Genomic DNA, 21,571 nt, shown 5'->3' with positions numbered 1-21,571 from the left:
GAGATGATATCCACCTTTGAATGGTACACTTATATCTTGCAGCTAATCTCTGGATGCAAAAAAGAAGATACAAGAGCTAAAAGCACAGATGACTGGATCTAGTATCCTCTTAACTAATGAAGTAAGTGACCACTGTGGAGTTGTCATGGTGCACTTTAATCACCCCCCCTTCCCTCAAAGAGAGAGAAAAAAATTTGGATAAAGCTTGATGAACCACTTTAAGTTCAGGAATAATGATATGGAGAGAAGATTCCTCGACTGACCAGAGACCAGAAATTTCTTGATTGTTGAGATAAGTACCTCAATCTTCTGAAGATTCATCTGTGAAAAGATGTAAATCTAGAAGGAATATAGGAAGTGAAACCCCTGTTGTGGTCTAGTCCCTGCCTAACCACCAAATCAGGCCAGTTCTGGTGAGGAAAGGATAGGTAAAAAGGTGGCCCACAAAATCCTAGTAGAAATGTCACTGAAGAGAATGCATATCAGTTTGAATCATGGAAATAAGAGCTTCTAAGGAAGCCCACATCCCCATAATATGAGATGAGGCCTTGTAGACTGCTTCTCCTTATTCCAAAGATAATGAGGAGAAGGTTAGACCTGACTGAAATTGGAATTCAAGAAAATTCCACAAATGAACAAGATAATGAGTAGGGTAAGAACAAACTTCTTCACCATAATCAGGAATCCCACTCATATTGCTTCTTAAAGGAGCAGATTAGTATGGTCTCTGAACTGTGAACAGGAAGAAGAGAACATAAGGCATTGTTTCATTTCATGGTGAGTGTGACGACCCATCAGGTGAAGATCTTGGGCAAAAGTTCTTACTAACTGACAAAATACATGAGGAGCCAAAGTTAGTCCAAATGGAAGGCCCCTAAACTGCAACACTTGACTTCTAGCTATTGACAATGTGGTTACTGTGGGAATGACTCCTGACTCTAAAGTACGAGAATAAAATAGGATTCAAGCAACAAGAATGTATAAATTGTAGCTGAAGCAAAACTCAGCTCTACAAACGGGAAAGAAACAAATACATCAGCTACGTAGCAGTGCTATTTTGATGAAAATTAGGATTATAAAGCACATACTTAACAACATACGGGCAAATGCCGAGACTACTAAATGCAAACAAAGTAAAAAGTAAATTAAAATTGTTAAAATGGCAACTAAGCCCAATCATCAACAACAGCCATATGCTAAAAAACACATCTATCTAAATTTGTGCCAACTGAGAAAGAAAGGATTCAATGGGAACAGCAGAGGGAGGTAGCTGCACCAATACATGTGGCACAATACCCTAGTAAAAAATGGTTGAATAATACATACATGTTCAATAGCAGAATGATATTTTTTTAGCTGTACTTAAGAGTGAGTAAAGATAAGACTGTATCAGAATTTTTTAAATGGTGGTCAAGAGATTGGTTAAACTGACTGAATGAGTGTAGTTAGGACAGAAAATATAATATAAAATATAAAACTTTACTGAAAAGTTTGATATTTACTTAAGAGGTTTTAGGGTTTGTGCAAATAAAATTTTATGATTAAAAAGTATTTCTAATCTTAATAAGAAAATCACTTTACACTCAGAGCAGTCAACACTTATACACAATGTATTTAAAGTCAAATTTTGTAAAAATACTTAACTTGAAAGATCTTATTTTTTGTGTACTTAAAACTTGTAATGGTTACTAAATGTCTAAAATTTTGTAAAGATGCGTTACAAACTCAAGAGCTCAATATACATCCTTATGATTGTTACAAGTTGTGTAAAATACATTAACCCATTACTATAAGCTAAACAAGATATTAATAAAGAAACAAAAATACAAAGTGCTTAATAAACACAGTGGCAAGTGTTGAGGGATACAAATTCACTAATAACCAAAATTTGCAAGATTTCAGCACTGCAGTTTGTTTCAAAGAGTAAAATAATCATTATATCAAAAGCTTGCTTACAACAGTAATAACATGTCCTGATTCAATAAACTAGAAGTTAACTGTTTTAACCTTTACCAAAGAAAGGTTTAGGCTCTGTAATGTAACCTGGTAAAATTCTCAAACTGTATGAACATAATTTTAAATTCAAAAGTTTTTCCATGAAAGTCTGACCAAAGACTAAATACAATATTCTAATGTTAATATGTTCTGTATTTAGACAGAACATGTTAAAAAAAAAAAGTCAACTGATAGCTAAGTTTCACATCATAGACACTTAAAGCAAGCTGTCAGCAAATATACATTTGATGCAGTAGCAATTTAATGTGACCATACTATAGCATAAATCTTATTTTGTATAGATTTGCTAAAACTGGTACTACTTTTAATTTTTATAATTTTATATGGCTCATATAGATCCATTTTCTAAGCAAACATATTTCTGGTACAAATTTACCTTTTGTCATGAATGTCATAATCTTCATCACAGCTTGAGGAAATGTAAGACCTGAAATAATAATCATCATTTACAAATTCCATAGAAAACTAAATAAAAATGAGTTAAATTCAATAAAATCACAAATGAATAATTTTTTGATTAAATTTAGTTTAATTTACTACACAACCAAGTTTAACTTGTTACTATAAGGGCAACAAACAAGCATAAAAGAAATTTTTATAAAAATGTATTTCCAAAGCTGTTTGATCATAAGACAAATCTCACACTTTATCCTAGCAAACCCACACCGTTTTTCAAACAAGAAATGTATTTATACCACAATTCCATGCTTAAATTTCAATACATTGCAATATTAACGTACACAAGTAACATTCTGACTACACTTTTTAGCACTTAAAGCATTCTTCTTGCCCAAAATTTAGATTAGATCAGTTAAAATATAATTACTCATCTACTTCTATTAAATTACTTTCTGAAAGCTTATTAGGCTTTGTAATCTACTCTATAGTTTCTTTTTGACATAAAAAAGTATAGTTTTACTTCCTTTTGAACAAACTATCAGTTTAATTAAAAACTTGATATCTTTTATTTACAAAATAAACACAATACCTATTAGTGGCATTTTTTATCTTCATACTGCCACATCTATGTTTTCGATGGTTTGTTGCCAACTTACTATTCAGCCTCTTTTCTTTGAACTTAGTTGAAGGGAGATTTTCTGTACAATTCTCACACCTCCAAAAACCTGAGCAAAACCAGAAGAATTTATCATAACGTGTGCTTGAAAAGTTCAATCTAGTGGTGCACAAATAAATTGTTAAACATAAAAGTTGCCTAAGTTATTTCTAATTATCATCATGTACAGTAAAAATTACTGTATTTACAAATAAAAATACATCCTATTAATAATTTAATTACTTATTTGCTATAAACATTTAATAACCTCTTTCACAGTTTATATGACTACAAGGAATGTATTCAGTGTTAAAACACCACCACTGATGTTAATCAGAAATAATCATACAGAAACCAACTAGAAAGTAAGTTGGAACTTAGATAATACAAAAAACAGTAAACGTCCTGGATGACAAAAGATTACAAATACCGTATGAATGACAAATCAGCTAAGATGGCAACAGAAAATGGAATCTACTGAGAGAGGAAGAAACTAGGGCAAAGACAGATAACCCAACTAAGGCACACTGAGAACAACAATGGTAAAAGGGCATCTCATCACATTTGTGAACATACATTCAAAATTTTATAGATCAAACATTTTATGAATGTATGTCAATAAGTTTGAAATCAAATCATAGTTAATTAAGTTTCTAATTTAAAAGTATATACTAAAACAAAATTCTTAAATATTAATTTTTGTGTCAAGTCATGTGCTGAAGGCAGCTTTGGTTCAAGTTATGTATTTTTAACGTACAAATACAAAGTCTGTAGTTGCTCATGAATTAGAAATTCAAATCTGCAATACTCAAAGCCAGTCTTTTCTATTAACAAGACATTGCTATATTTAGTGAATCAAATACGACCAATATGACAACCTGGTAAGTGAGTAGAAAGTTTGCAAGTAGAAAAAAAATCATTTCATAAGTACTGTTCTGTTTTAAAAAAATAAATGAAATTTAAAGATGTATTTGTAAATAGTAATAGTATATGTGCACATGTAATATAACTGAAATGTGACTATTTTACAAAATACTCATTCATTTCAAGAAACTGAGGACAACTCACTTTCTAAAGGTTAGTTTTGTACTATAAGATACTGTAACATAACTGCACTTGCACTGCATCATTACAATTTCAGTAATGTTAGTTATACATGGCTGAAAGATCAAAGATATAAAAAATAACACACACACACACACACATATATATATGCAATTTAAGCTATTTAGACTAAACATTTGTTTCTTGTAATAATCTATAATCTTTCTAGAATGAAAAAAAAAATGTTTATTTCCTAGTTTTGTATGCTGGTTACAAGGCTGGTCAAATCAACCAAACCCATACAAATATACAATAGTGAAAATAACAGATAAAATACAAAGTTTTTTTGCTAAAATCAAAAACATTTGATAATTAACTGGATATTATAAAGATTTCAAATGTGCAAGATGACAATTTTATGAGGCATAAAGCATTTTAACCTTAAAATCAAAATAATCTTCATGTTTAATAGTCAACATTCAAAACACAAAGATAGGTAACAAGCAAATTACCTTAAAAATTTTATAACTTAATGAAAAAAGTCTGATATTTTGTATAATAAGATCTTGTAATATTTACTAATAATCTACAAAATTTCATAAATATACACTTCCTGTATAAAAGTTATAGTTCAAAAACATGGTTATGAGATTGGTCCTTGGGACTGAGCCTGTAGCCAAAGAGTTAATCCTTTTGCATGAATACAAGGCTATGTCCTTGAATTTGTTGACTGCCATTCAAAATTTTATTGAACTGCTAGTTCATGAATTTATGTCAATAAGTTTTGGTATCAAACTGTAGATTAAAATCCAACATTTAATATACAGACACACACACACAAGCTAATTCCTTAATTTGAAAGTAAGTATTAAAATAATACACCTAAATACTGATTAGTGTGAGCCACGTGGTATGTTGAATGCAGCACTGATTAAAATTAGATGTTTGTGATGTTAAAATACCAAGTCTTTAGTTTAGTACAAATTAGGAACTCAAATTACCAATATTTGCAAACAAGAATATAAAATAAGAACCTCATATCTTTTTATTTTGCTGAGATATGGCCTATATGCTGAATCAAACACAGAGACCCTGTTCACCTCTTTCCATTTTTGGAAATGGTCCCTTATATACATGTACTCAATACATAGCATGCAGCCAAACCAAGTGACAACTTGGATCTCAGTCATTTTAATCTCTCAAAAGGCTATCATGTTCTTTCGACTAATGATTTCAAGGAAAAAGGTTCTGTCTTTAGTCTGCTTAAAGTTTGATGTTTTGTTTGGGCCTAAAGACAGATTAGTTACTAAGCTTAATAAATGATAGTGGATTTTGGTGGTACCGATATAGTAATTTACTAACTTTGGTTATTCAACTTTACACATATGTCCAGCAGCAATCAAATTCAAAAGTTGTAGTTAGAAGAGAATTGTTTGCTTTACTTGTGTATTTACTCTTTTATATTTTAAGAAAACTAAGTTTGATAACTTATTTATAAATAGTATAATCTATATACACATATAATGTACAATAATTGAAATGTGACTATATTTTAAAAAAAATACTAGTCCAGTGAAATATAGTCAAGACAGTGTTACTTTGTAAAGACTAAAGATCACTTTTATATTACTGGATATTCTAACACGAGCGCATTTGCACCACATCAATGGAAGTTATGCAATGTTAACAAGCCACAACTGGAAGATCATCATAATATATATAAATAATTTATGCTTCTCATACCACTCATTTGTATTTTCATTTTATAATTTGTAGTCATTACAGCACAAAAAAATTTTCTAATTTTTTATGATGGTTACAAAGTTGGTTAAATTGACATATCCCACACAGTTAGGAAAGAGAAAATAACAGACAAAATATAAAGCCTTACTAAAAAAAAAAATTGAAATGTATTCAGGAGGTTTTAGAGATTACCCAAATAATATTTGAGTTTTCAGATGAAGAATAGTTTTTAATCATAATATCAAATCAATTCACACTCAGACTAGTAATGAATCAAATCAGAGTAAAAAATATTTCATTAAAAAAATATTTTTTGTGTAAAGATGCTTATAATCTCTACTAAATGTCTACCAAATTTTGTGAAGATATACATACTATACCAAGAGTTATAACATAAATACTCAACATGTGCAAATGTGCATACGAACTTGTGTACATCACACTGAGCTCATTGGGAAATGACATGTCATTTCTGGATAGTATTTGTTTGTGCATGCATTTGTTACACTTGTGATACATTTGTTGTAAAAAATAAAATTATATAATTTGTCAAAAATGTGTATCACATGAATTTTGGAATAAAATGTGAGGACCAAGATAAATTATAACTCTGCATAAAGTTTGTACTGTTTGTGTCAGAGAGTTTAGACAATGAACTAAGGTTAAGAAATATTTTTGCATTTTGCAATAACAAAGGTCTGGTATAAGCCAAGAAACCAGGGTGATGGCTATTTTCACTCTGAAGCATACGTAACTAAAACAGTCAAAATCAAAAGGAAATTTCTTATCTGACATTTAATCTGCTATAAGACCTCTTGATCACTGACCTAATGCACCTTTACATACTCTGCCAGACACTCTTAATACATTTTCATCTGATTCTGATGTCAACAGAAATTATGATAAAAATTATTTTCAACCTGAAACATCTGGTGAAGCACAACTTTTCACAAACTGAAAACTTAATGATTTGATGAAAGATTTAGGCCTACCAAAGAATTCTTCAAGAGATTTTGGGGTTCAGACCTCAGGATGAGAACTTACCTTCTCCATGAGCATCATTTTATTGAAACAAAAATTGTAAGAAAGAGTTTACACCATACTTTGTGAGAGTTCACCGCAACAATATCACTGAATTAATACCAATGCTAGGAGCTGCAGGCTATGAACCAAGTGAGTGGCAATTGTTCTTCAATTCCTCCAAAAAATAAGCTAAATGTTGATCTCCTTCACAATGGTAACATACATGCATCTGTTCCTATAGCTCAATCAGTTCACTTGAAGGAACATATGAAAATTTCAAATTTCTTCTTAATCATATCAAATACACAGAGCATTGCTGACTACTTTGTGGAGACTTAAAAAGTCCTTTGTAAATTGCTGGGTAAACAATTAAATTATACAAAGTTTCCATGTTTTTATGTGTAAATGGAATCACAGAACACAAAATCATCATTGGATAAAGAAGCAACTGGTGCAAAAAGTCAACCTGGTACTAGTATAAAAAATATTTGGTTGATACAAAGAAAGTCCTATTACCTTCACTTTGCATAAAACTGGGCTTGATGAAGCAGTCTGTAAAGGCCTTGGACAAAGATGGTAACTATTTCAAATACTCATCTGAAGCCCAACAAAAATCTTTTCTCTAAGTTTTGCTCCTGAAAGAGTTGGGAATTGTTCACAATGTTTTCATAATTTGGGTCCTTATTGTTTTCTGAAATTTAGGACCCAAATTATGAAAACATTTTCAATAAAATGTCCAAAAAGAGTTGACCTGTAATGTGAACTTGAAAGTTCATTTCTTACACTTGCATATTGACTATTTCCCTGAAAATCTCAGTGCCATCAGAAAAGAACGATTGGAAAGGATAAATGTATCAGGGAAGGAAAAACATCAACATGATGGCTGATTATACTATGTAACAAAATTTTTACTTTTCTTGTTCCTGGGCAAAAAGTATTATTTCCAAATTGCTTATGCCTAAAGTAAATGGAAAAGACCTATTTTTCTCTTCAAACTTTGCTTTTGTGACCTGGGAGCATATAATGAAAAGATGATGGGAGACTATATTTAGGGGCTGATAAGTGAAAGTGATTTACATTACAGTCGCAAATCTCGAAAAATTACTCACTTCTAAGCATTTCCGTATAACTTTAGTAAAAATACATGTAAATCTTGATTCATATGTTGCTTTATTCAGACCTTATGTAAATGAAAATGTGCAAATTTGCCCATTTTTACACAGATAATAGGTTAATTTCTAAATTTCATTATCCAGGTCACAAAAGCAAAATTTGAAGGAAATAATGGCCATTTTCTGTACTTCTACAACAAAAGTAATTAAGAAATAACACATACTATCCAGGAACAAAATTTGTTACACAATGATCTTTGAAACAAGATTCTCCAGACAATACATAGAAGAAAGACAACAACACATAGTTTTTTGATTAAAAGATGTAATTTCATTAAAAACGTTAAAAATTCAGAATAAATAAATATATTCATTTAACATCAATGCTCTTCCCCTTTCTTCAATTTATTTGTACTTTTCTTAACAACCACAATAATAAATGTTCATTGTGGTTTATGAAATAATAATTTTGTCTAATTATTTTTTTATCTTCCTTATATGTGAAAAAATTCGTTTTATGAAGTTTAAATTTTTTACCTGTGTAATTATTCATCAAACAATATACTAACCAACATTCACAAAATATGTTTGTGGAATACAGATAATTCTAAAATCAAAAAAGCTTAAAGGTCTGTCCTATTCAAGGACAAGTTGAATGTTTATTTATGAAAAACAAAGAACATGGGATGACATGTAGTCTTCAGGAATTAAGACTGACAACTAAATCCCACCTACTTAAGTTAAGACCAAGTTGCAACACAACAGGCAACAAAAACACATCAAACAATTAACAAAGAATTATCACCATACTGATATACTTAGTAATAAAAACACCAAAAGAAAAGTGCATATATCTATGCAACAGGAAACTGCTTTGAAATGTCAGTTGCTCCTGGCCATCTTGCAAACTAGCTTAACCAGAGGCAATTCCTCTTAACCCTGGTAAAACACTCTTGTTCTAGAGATGTCAATTTAAATATAAAAAAGTAGAAATATTTCTTGTAAAAGCAGTTGGTTTGCCCTTAATTCTGCACTAAAATTGTCAAAGTTCCAGGTGTTGTTACAGGTTCCTGGTATTTCTGATGTTTATGCAGTGGAAAACTAAATCCAAAATTTAAAAGTGTGCAAAAATTAACCAAAGACACCACAACTTTCAACCTTTAGCACTACATTGCACATTTGTAGCATGACACTTTAAGGAATGTCATTGGCGATCATGTGACTTGGAATGGTTATAAGACAAACAAGCACAGCTGTCTGTGCATAACAATAAATGAGAGCAACATGGATGATCACAGCAGGTCACATTCATCTGGTCCTGCACAGAATCTGATTCAAATGCTGACACATTAGATCTTGTCCCTGGAGTTTATTGATATTATATTTCATTAGAACAAATGTGCCTGTGAAGACAATATAGAAAAACAAGAAGCAAATCATTATTCATCCATCTTCACAACCACATGATGACACAATGTAAGCATTAATTTAAAACTAACATTTAGTTTCACATGTAAGCTAACAGTTAAATAAACCCACAAATATACACAAAACAGGTTTAGGGACATGATAAGCTTGACAAAAAAAGTATAACATGATTAGTATGAACTAAAACATATCCTGATGTAAAAATAAAGCATCCAAATGTAATTGTTACAAATGAAGAAGCAATATAAAGAAAACAGGCCACTGTAAAAGTATGTACAGTGAAGACCTGTATTACGCAGTATGGCCCCACAGTCATAACACCAACAAAACACAAAAAGAAAAGTAAGAGAAAATGGGGTTCACAAAGTCTGTATAACAGTAACTGTCCTAACCATAATGAAATATTCTAGGAAAAGTATCAAAGTTTGAATGTTTAAAGAAATACATATATGCACATAAAATCATGCACCTAAAATCCAATAAACAAACAAAAAATCCAGCTGTGAATTTCAGATTGATAAGTGTGCTATTTCATGCTCATATTGGCTTTAATAGCTTGAAGTTTTTCAAATCCAAAAATCTTTACCAATTGTTCTGTTATAAGTCTGATTACCACTAATAAAGGAAATAATTAAAATTAATTAGTTGGTTATAATTCAAACTGTGAGGATAATAAAAGATAGTATGTAATAAGTTTTTACATTATCATTTCTAAGTAAAATTATGGTATTAAAACATTCTATGTTACATATTTCTTTATCCCTGTCAAATTGTTTATGAATATGGCAAGTATGATTTAAAGTGAACTTTCAGAGATTGCAACATCATACTTTTGTTTTATAGTCAAGTTGAAGGACATAAAACATGTTTAGCAGTTTCCTCAGCATGTAAATTTGCCCAGTTATAAAGGTCACTACTGCTTTCAACAGGTAATGATAACATCATTTGCACTAGAACTGTTATGTTTTTAACTTGCATACAATAAAAAAAAAAAATTGACTTTTCAACATCCCAAACCTACACAGTACCTTATTTAGTATTCTACAAAATGTTTGGGTGCAATATATCCAGTAGTTTATGCTGTAAGTTGAGAAAAGAATAACAAGAAGAATTACTAACTGGCCATTTTTATTAGATTTTCTGTTCCTTGTAAATTTAGCATGCATACAGTTTTATGCATTTTTATATGTGTACAGTCTTAGCAATCAATAGTAGAGGTTTTAAGATGTTTTTTGAACTGAATCCTTTTTTATTTAAGGTGGGTTTTAAGCAAATGTTCTATTATAGTTTTGTGCAATTTCTTGTGATCCATATTATGAGCCAAGATCACAGTTCGTAATGACTGTGTATGAAACACATTCAATTCATATAATTTTAGTATTTTTACCCATAGTTTTATCTTTTTCTTAGAGTACTGTACTACTATAAACAGATAAAAATGACAATACACTAAAGCACATTTAGATTTTTATCAATCTTTCATCTACAATAACATTTCTCAATGAAAACAAAAGAGAAAAAAATCATTGGATTTTTGGTTTTATAAAAATGTGTTTTACCAGCAAGAAGACAATTATCACCTACTCGAACACTGGCTTTCATTCTTAAAGAACTATGACTATAACCTTATATTCCCATATTGATGAAGCTCTACATAAAAATTTTTGTTTTTCATAATGAATTATGGAAATTATAATAATGCAGATATTTGTTTGTAATTAATCTTGGTAGTCAATCTCGAATCCTTCATATTTCAAAAAATATAGATTAAATGTTACAAAACCTAAGCATAGAGTAGATATTTAAAATTTTCTGACATTCATTCAAACATGTGATGGAAATTTCACAGTCTTAGGTTAATTTTTAGACAAGTCAGTGTAACATGTTCTACAAAGAAAAATATGTTATAATAAAATCAAATAACCATACACCAAAAACAATGCTCACTACAGCACTTCCACGATATATTTATATTAAGTTAAAAATATGCATTATATTAAAGATCAAGGATATCAGCAAAATAGACAATTTACATAATTTAAAAACTACTGAAATGAAGCAAGGTACACAACACGTGAAAATCACATCACCTAGTTAGGCATCATGTGAGCTTACTTTCAGTAATTTTGGTTTGCAAATGCTGAAAGAAATAAGGTTATGAATTTTATAAACAGATAAATTTTTCATTTGGTTATTTACAAATTTAAATTTTTCTTTTTTGAATTGCATAGATATTAAATGGTGCATTTTTATTTTTCAAATACATTATCACGATTGGCCACTGGAACTCAAGTTGCTACCATGAATAGAATGCAGAACATAGAATACTTAAACTACAATTATTTTCTTCCTGTCATTTATACAAAGACCACAAATTAAAAAATTTACAAATATAGAAACAAATATTTTATGACAAAGTAAATTAAACAAAGTTTGTAACAGAAGGATAAATTACAGGAAAGTTTAACAAAGCCAATGAAAGATTAATAAATTAGGTGTTATCTGTAAAATAATTATATTTATAAAGCAAAACTTGATCCTCAGGAGAAGTTAATACAAGTGAAGCATGTTTAAAATATATTCAAACTTCAACAAGACTGGAATGCTGGCATGCTCAATACTTCCAAAGTGCTGACACAACACTTAAAGAACTTTTCATGTGAAGGTTTGGTACGAAACACAGACGCACACACAAGTTACATTTTCAAAGTTTATATGCATACAAAATTTTATACTTTTAAAATACATTGCTTAGCACATTAAAAATTAAGATTAACAGAAAATCATCACATTAATTAAAACCAGATATGTTGAACTTTTTCAAACAATAAAATCTATAAAATGCAAAATTCACACAAACCTCTGGGTCGTTTCCTTAATGGAGGGTCAAGGCAGCCCATGTGGAAAGCTTGGTTACATGTGTCACACAACAAAAGGTCGTTCTACAACATAACATATTATTATTAGGACCTTACGCAACTTTAGGATATTATAAGATACAGAGGTTACACTTCAATGCATAGCACTGGTCACAAACATATTAGAAACTACATTTCTTTCTAAGAACATAAACATGGAAGTTATTAATACAATTTTTTTTGCAGAACACTAAAGTTTTGAGCCTGTATTAAAGTTTCAGAATCACTGCAAGTTGTTGCTTTTATTCCTATGTATCATTTTGAAACAGCATGCAAAAAACCTTCCACAATTTTCAAATTATATGGAAGGATCACATACCACGAACTCAAGATACAGTCTTACACATGCACATACAGATTAAACATGAAAACTGTAAGAGTTTTGTGAAAACATTCCTACTCACATGGGAATTTTTTTCACCACACAGTTGACATAATTTACACTTAACACACTGCCATTTCTTGTTTCTGATACGAGTTGTAAGTTCAGAAGAAAAATTCAGACAAGCAGGGTGACCTAAAATGAAATTTGAGTTAATACTTGAATATACATAAATGCACATTAAAAGTGTAAATTATTTCATCTCCAATATCCAAATTGTTTATCAATTACAATACAGTACTAAGCAGCACACAGCATTTAAAGTTTATAATGCCTATACCAAAAGCTGGACAATTAATTACTAAGGGCTGGGCAATTAAATAATTACCTATGAGCAGTATTTACATCGATCGTTATCGCGTAATGTTATAAATTTTACAATTCAATCAATTAATGTTCTGAACATAACCAACTTCTCAAAATTAATATTTTGGATTTTTACTGTTATGGAATTATTCCAACAATCAGTCAAAATTATAAGCATTACAAGTCATTTGTACACACACATACACAAAAAAAGGATTTTTAATAGAGTATTTTTATTAAAAATTTGCCTCTGAATTTATGAAGTCTTTACTGAGTCAGTTCATAAGCAAATTCATTTTCACATTGAGAATGAAAAGTACTTGTTCTATCTTACAATCTCAGTTTCATAAATTCCAGAACCTCTTAGTACAATTAAGTTTTCAGTAAAACTATATTTTATCTGTTATTGTTTTCGACCCTAATACTAATATAATCAGCAAAATAAATACAATAAAAAGATGAAAAATATGAATCTATACTATCTTCTCTTTCTTTAATGACTGCGCAGTGTAACATTATTTATTTTTACAGTCAAAGCTACTATTTTTCAAAAATGCTGCTCATTTATTTTACTGCTTTATAGCTGAACTTTAGAGATCTTAAAAAAAAAAAAAAAAAACTTATCACAGCAGAACAGTTTTGTGTAAACAAACGATCAAGTCAGTAGCACATTTGTCCAAATACACAATCACACCCATAATATGAACATAATGTCAGGGAGTATTTTTTTCCCCCATTTAAGTTACTTTTATAACAATAAATAAAAAGTACAATTAAAAAAATGGGAGGTTTAGTACTTATGTCAGGACTGTTGTTCTGCTCTTGAGCTCCTAACAAAACTTAGCACAATTTTTTGTAACAATAATAGTAGTACATAAGATAATTATTTCTTTCAAATATACAATGAAGAACACAAAACATAGACATATACAGAAAAAAAAAATGTATGAAAACTGTTATATCTAATTTTCTAAGCAAGCTATAATTAGGTTAAATAAATTCCATAAACTGGCCAATGTGAACACCACAATGACAGTCAAAGAAACTGAAAGCCAAATAATTCATAACCTGTCATCAGAATTAGCTAGGCTAAAAAAACAATTAAGTAACTTGTATATAAATCAGTAAATTAAAATGTCTTTCTACTGGTTATAAACAAAACTACATTATGATTGTCAGTATCAAATTCTGATATTTCGTGCAACAGGTTAAATAGCATGTGAGTGGATTTGACTTTCTCAGGAAATCAAGATTGAAGACTAATTTACATTATGGCTTAGAAATATCTTATTATAAATGTTTAACATGTGCCAAACTCAAAGGATGATAGAGGGCAGAAAGAAAATCAAAAATGGGCACTTCAGAGCAAACAAGCATCATATGATACCTAGAAGTGAAGACTGAATCATATTTATTTCAATATCTATTTTTCAAATTGAGATCAAACTTTGTCAATTCACTGGACCTAGCCTGTATTCAGAATTTTTAATGAAGTATTTCTACAACAGATTTATCTCTGCATTTACTTTAATTAGACTGACTAGTTAGCATACAAGATAAAGTTCATGTTAAAAATTAAAAAAAAAAAAAGTTTTCCCATTTTAAACTTTAAGTTTTATTTCTATAATCTTTAGAACTTCCCAAAGGAACACCAAGGTTTCTCAATAAAACTTTATATTTTACCTATTACATCTGAATGACCTTGTAACCATTACAAATATAAAATACATCTTAATAATTCTTTTTTTCTCTCTAAAAAGACTGCCAATTCTAACAGAAAAATTACTCATCTAAAATAGCTCAGACTCATAACAGTTTCCAACTTTTTTTATTTAGATGTTTTATGAAACATGACTCACTAACCAAACCTGTGTAACGAACCTAAAAATTCACCTGGCAATCACATAATTTGATCTATGATAAAGTATTGAATTAAGTACTGCATAAGGAACTCAGATGCACATCTTGCTGAGAAATTTTTACTTAAATTCATTTTCATTTATATTTATTTGTCTAGCCTAAAAATTTAGTACTTATGCTCTCAGATCCCAACAGAATTTAACATTACTTTTTGTAACAAATAAAATAGGCCTAATACGTACGACAATAAATTTAATCAAAATTTTGATCACCTACAAAAACATCAAACCACATTTAAAAAATGAAATATATTCTTACCACTAATCCCACAGTCTGAACAAGACAAAAGATCCCATACATTGCCATCCTTGTGTTTACTAGCCATTCCACGACAATAACAACACGTTTTAACAGGTTCAACTTCCTAAGAATAATCATCATATATGTTATTATAATTAATAAGTAACGACACAAAAAATAGTAAAATTTATTTGCATTTAAAACACATCTCACTTTTTCTGAATTCAGCAAACAGACTCATAGTTACATTTTAAACATATTTTAATATAGCTGGAATGCAATACAAGACATTTGTTCAAATGTACACTTTATTGCAACATAAAATAGAAACAAATGCTCCAGAACCAATTTCCATAAAATATTAGCACTTACAAAAATAACAAAAAGAAACAATTGCCAGCAAATGGATTTACAATTATTTTCAACAGATAATTCCTATAAAGTAATTCTATACTAGCAGATGGTGATACTAAACAAATACCTGTACAAATGTCACAGAAATAATTTACTTGAGTTGTTCCAAGAATAAAACTTTGATGTCATTTTAGTGTTTACTGACTGACTGAAAGACAACACACTATTGTATAATTGTTTAAATAGTTAAAACAGGTGTCCCTTCCAAACTGACTTTAACCTCCTTTCACAGAAGCCTAGGAATGATAATTCTATGTGCCACAATCAGCATCAAACAAGAAAAAAAAAATTCTTATTCTCCTTTACATTATTGGATGTATTTTTTTTCTTTTCTACTATTAGTCCAACAACTTGTTTAAAAACAGCTCCAAAAATAAGTATTATAATAACCCCAGTGTATTTTATAGGATACACTGAAATAATGGATCATAGTAACTTGAAAACTATAGAAAGATCACTAATCTCCTTGTTTTCTTTTCTTAATGATTTAGATAGAACATTCTAACAAAACTATAACTTAACTGAATTTATAAACCTGTGTTTCAAAATTACCTTGAAATAAAGTAATGGTCTGCACATTAGCATTCTAATTAATTTGATACAACAAATTAGTAATAAGGGGAACAGGAATGTAGTTTTTAAATGGAACTGATACTGTTTGTTTGAATAACAATGACAACATTTACCTAATATTCCACTTAAGTTGTGTTTTGAATGCTCTACACCTAAATTAAAGAAAAATAACTACATAAAGATTAGATTACCATTATTGTTTCTTTCAAAACAATAATTTAAAATACAATTGTAATCCACCACAAATTTAAGTTGGAGATAAATTGCTAAATATGTATTATGTATCAATCTTGGAATTAAATGATGTATGTATTTATATTTATGTATATCTTATTAGTGTAGAAAATGACTTAACTCAGTACATTTCATTTAAAAGCACATCACAGAATTCTAAGTGCTCCCTCTCAAACTTTACAGAAATACAAAAGGCTTTTTATAGCAGTGTCATAAAACTGAAGCTACTTCTTGCCTGCAAAGTTTCACATATATATCATATCCAACTTACTTAGCTCATTACTGCTCCAGTTTGTACAACTAAACATGTATGTGTAGAGATAACATGACCCACTAACATCATGTCATATAGGACTCGTTTTTGCAACATGTAGCACTAACCTCTAACATCCTTATTGAAAGCTGCCATGATCTACATTTTACTAATTGCATTCTCAGGGAGATCAATGACAATTTTTTCACTAGTACGTATCATATGCCAAAGAAATGATAACACATTTAATAGTCTATCTAAACTTTTGACATATAAATGGTTTAGTACCTACAATTCTCTATAAGTGTGAAAATAAATGAAAAGCAAAATCACTGAAAGTATAACTTGGTAGTTTAATTTTTTGTTGAGAAAATGCTGTATAATAAAAACCACACAACTTAATTTGTGTGTGTACACATATCCAAGCACAGTGAAATTCATAACCAGCTCTATTCCCCCCCCCATCCATAATAAATGTGTGCACAAATAATGTATACTCTTATTTCTATTGAAACACAAAAATATTTTATAACTTTCCATTAAGGATTAAAAGAAAAGATTTAGGGTTTACATATTTACATTCTCTGCCCCCTCTTTAGAACTGAATCATTACAGAACAATTAAGAAATTTTAAATTCTTTTTTCTATTGAATGGAACTGATATATTTATCAACTGATGAAAATGCTTTATTTTGATGACTGGAACAAGAAGTACTTTCAATTGTAAAATTAGGTACCTCATTAAATCACTAACTTTATATTACAGTTTTTGGTCCATAGCAATGTAGAATGGTATCATATCACAAATAACATAGTTTATGATCACATAACGATAAGTAAACTGCTTTACACTAACTGTAAGAGACTAAACAAAACACTGCTCATAACCAGGTTCAAATAAAAATAATTAAGATTAAGTTATAAGAACAGAAATTCAAAATAAAACTTTCATCCCTTCCAAAGAAACATGTAGTAAACCTGAGTCTGGCCATGACTAGGTACAAATGTTAATAAAAACAACATAAATCTTATTGTTATTAATTTCAATAGTTATCAAAGGAATTAGAAATCAGGGGAAGATAAAACCTAATTCACCATAGAATAACAATATTCAAAAATTAAACCACTGCAAGATCAAGCAATTACAATTTTGTATGACACTGTTTGCAAAACAATAGGAATCTCCATGTAGTAAAATCTGCAAATCATGAAGTTTTACATCCATAAACACTCAAATATATTTATTGCTGTTTGATGAATTTCTACATCTATTAATTTGTATTTTTCAAGTTCAAAATTTCTTTAGAAATACAAAACTGATACTGTTCATTGAAGTTTCTTTTTCTGATGTAGAAAACTACTTGGGAAGATGTTATAAAAAACTACAAAAACAAAGGTAATGCAATACTTTTAAGTGTCGGGTTTTCATTCCCTACACAATACATATTTCTACTTATACTGTTAGCATCAGACATGCTCATTTTCAATGTATGTGACACCTGACACAAGACAAACAAAGGAAGGAAGATGACCAACTTTCCCTGGAGTACATCTGGCTTTATTCTGCCAATGACATAGTATATACATTCTTGTACACTCACATCAAGGTAAGGGAATGTAATGGTATGTGTATGTGTGATTTGTTATAGCAAAGCTACATCAGGCTACATGCTGAGAGCTTTATAGTAATTAAAAGATTAAATCCTAAAGTAACAAACTGCAGGTTCACCCAACAAACTTTGGTTAGGTGAGACTTTTTTCATAAATTTTCTCAATTTCTTTACAACACAAAGAAACCTACAATGTAATTAAAACAAAATATGTGGGTATAAGCATAAATTGTGAAATATATTGAAATATCTAAATGAAATTAGATGATTTAATTAAAAGAAATTATTTGTAAATGCAAAGTTACAGTACAACCACTAAGTTTACTAGACATATATACTACAGCCTATCAACTATGCATTCTTAGTATTATATATTAATGAATATTTATAACTACCATGTATGCGTAAATGAAATGGCAGTTACAACATCACACACATTTATATATTTCTGTAAATTTGTTCATGTAGAAAGTTAATGATAGCACCCTGATCTTCAAGCCAGTTTTTAATACATCTGTATACCCACATATACATGTAAAAAATATGCTCATATGCTTTGTAAGAGACAGAAATATTCAATAATGTTCATTAAAAAAAATGAAAAAAAGGTTCATTTATTTTCCTATCACATTCATAATGGCGACACTGAATATACTGTTCTGGAGATAAAGTCGTCTCAAGCCTGGATGGAGCCAGTGACTCACAGGTTTGCCACAGCCAGTGAGTAACTATATACCCAAAGACAAGCATACTGGCACCACAGCAGACCCAGCAATCTTTACTTCAGATTACTACACAAATTAAACAGCCATCTGACCATCATGCGATGAATGGCAGCTGAAGGGTGTTTAAACTAGGTGGGGGTTGGGTTGTGCATATGCAACGAGTCAACAGATATCTCACACATAAAAAACAGCCACAATAAACACTCATGAACACAACATAAATTCAATATATTTTTGCATGCAAGATGATACAAGTAATCAAATTAATTTTACATTTCAGTCTGTTCTCTTCATTGTTCTGCAAATATATTATTTCTGAATGATAATTTATCACTTGAAGGTTGTAAATTTTTACAGTAAACTAATCAATAAAATATACTATGCTAAACAATATGAAATTTCAAAATATAAATAATACATTTATGAGATTGAAAGTTTGTTTGAAGTTCAACTCGACCTAAATATATTAGTCTAAACATTCCTCGGTTTTTACCACAATTTTTACTGAACTGTACAAACAGAGCTCTGCATTCCCCTTAAAATGAAAATATAAAATCAACAAGTTTCCATTTTAATGACAAATATACAGTTTTAGTAATAAATGCAGTCCAGCATAAAGATGTGTATTTGTACATATAGATGGTGTATGATGTCCTGTTATTATGGCCATACAAATGTCAAACAAAAGTACAAAAATAACTCATGAAACAACTATGCAGCAAATACAAAAGTTTACTTTCATTCCTTTCTCACACTATCAATCATTTGCTATACAATTTCAAAACACCTCAACAGCATACAGATTTAAGAATTAAATGTTAAACTACATGTGCACTGCACTGTTATAAGCATTTTATGAAAAGAAAGAGATCTTCATAAAATTCACAAATAATGTTTTTGGCAGTTACTAACACCAGTTTCTTTCTTTTAATATTTCAAAATAAAAATTCTCAAGCTCAATCGAAAATGAAATTCTTCACTTAACTCTAAAAGCAAACATTACTAAAAGAATGGAGTATTCCAAACACAAGAGAATTTGTTGTAATTAGCAATGATTAGTTTAACAAATTTAAAAAGTATATATTTTAAAAATTAAAACAAAGACAATCTTTTCTTACAAAGTTATTTGCATAATGTGTCTCAAGTATATCTATAACAATGACTTTTTTTTTCTGTAATTTAATGAAATGACTTTTACAAACCAGGGAAAAGGGGTGCTGACTAATACATCTTTCAGCAAAAACAATCAAATTTCAAGAAACTTAGGGAAACTTACTAAACAGTATAAAGTTTTGGCTTTAAAACATTCATATAATCTGAGTTAGTTTTACTATTATTCCTTCTGTTGTGAAATTTCAATTTTGTTGTGAGACACTTAAAAAACTTCCTTTTATCTTAGAATATTCTTCTGCTGTTAATCACAAAGTTCAATATCAAATGTACATTTTTAACTTCAGTGATTTTAATTACCTTACTTCATTTTATGTTTTACTTATTTGAATGCAGTGGTCATCACACCTGGCCATAAATCATAAAAAACACCACATAAACCAGAAAAGATTTGCCAGTAACTTAAATCCTGACCTTTCAAAATTGCATAAGTTAGGATAGATAGCAACATTTTTTGCTAAATATAATCTTATTCAAAGTCAATTTACATCTAATAAATACACGAATAAATATCTAATAAATAAAGGTTTTTTATTTACAGACTTTGTCAGAATATTAAACTTAACAATGACATTCCAGAAATATGGATTTGTGTCACATCTGAATCACCTGAATATTTTGCAATTACTAAGGTATTCTCTAAACCCAGTATGATTTACCTGATGTCTTGTCATAGAAATAAATTTCAGTAGCTTCAAAAATATAATTAACATGAAAATACTTCAGGAATGAAAAGAATATCTAGAAAAGAGTATAAACATTTCACAGATCTGTAGTTTGTCCCTAACTATTTTAAATTCCACTGTTTTCCATGCCAAACCCAGGTCAAAGAACTTTCCCACAAAACACATTTCTCAGACCACTTTATTCATCTACACTGATATAAGTAGTTTATAATCTGCTCTACTTGATGGTTTTCAATTTTGGTTGTAGTTCTTTTCAAAGGTAAGCTACAACTAGTGATTGTTCTGCTCACATGCTGCAAGGTTACAAAATGGTAGGAACTAATAAATTCAGAGAAAAAGGAGGAAAATCATGTGAAAAACATAATTGTGAGAACAATATTCTAAAAGAGTGACATATTCTTAACAGATACTTATAATTTGAGATGGACAGAAAATTTCTAAAAATATGGGTGTGTAGTTTACAAGAAAAGTTCTAAGTTGTGAAAAAATTCAAATTTAAACAATTTTTTCATTTTCCTTTGGAATTATACTTTCTAAATGTTACATCAATTTTAAGATACTTTTGTGTAAATCAGCTGATGAAAAAGAATTATTGTTTAAATGCTAGTTGTCAAAATACTTCAAAAACAATAGGCCTAAAAATGTTATAAAAACAAGTTACCTACAGATTTTTGTGTTTTCTTTTCTTTACTTTCCTTGTAATTTGTCAATATTTCACCA

At 29.5% G+C, this 21,571-nt stretch overlaps 1 protein-coding gene across 6 annotated transcripts in view; it reads right to left on the bottom strand.

The window, feature by feature from the left end:
* LOC143255886 (histone acetyltransferase KAT6A-like) overlaps nt 1–21,571 on the bottom strand; it is a 78,424-nt gene that overhangs the window by 32,882 nt on the left and 23,971 nt on the right. For all 6 annotated transcript variants that reach the window (XM_076512243.1, XM_076512245.1, XM_076512246.1 and 3 more), the window contains exons 4-8: nt 15,205–15,310; nt 12,743–12,855; nt 12,281–12,362; nt 3,005–3,140; nt 2,393–2,443 (exon numbers count right to left, since the gene is read on the bottom strand). In XM_076512243.1, the coding sequence (XP_076368358.1) occupies nt 2,393–2,443; nt 3,005–3,140; nt 12,281–12,362; nt 12,743–12,855; nt 15,205–15,310 (488 nt within the window). The remainder of the gene's footprint in view (nt 1–2,392; nt 2,444–3,004; nt 3,141–12,280; nt 12,363–12,742; nt 12,856–15,204; nt 15,311–21,571) is intronic.

The sequence above is a fragment of the Tachypleus tridentatus genome, chromosome 7 (genome assembly GCF_004210375.1).
Source record: "Tachypleus tridentatus isolate NWPU-2018 chromosome 7, ASM421037v1, whole genome shotgun sequence".
Taxonomy (NCBI): Eukaryota; Metazoa; Arthropoda; class Merostomata; order Xiphosura; family Limulidae; genus Tachypleus; species Tachypleus tridentatus.
Note: the sequence above shows the minus strand (reverse complement) of the source record. Positions and strands in the feature narration are given on the sequence as shown.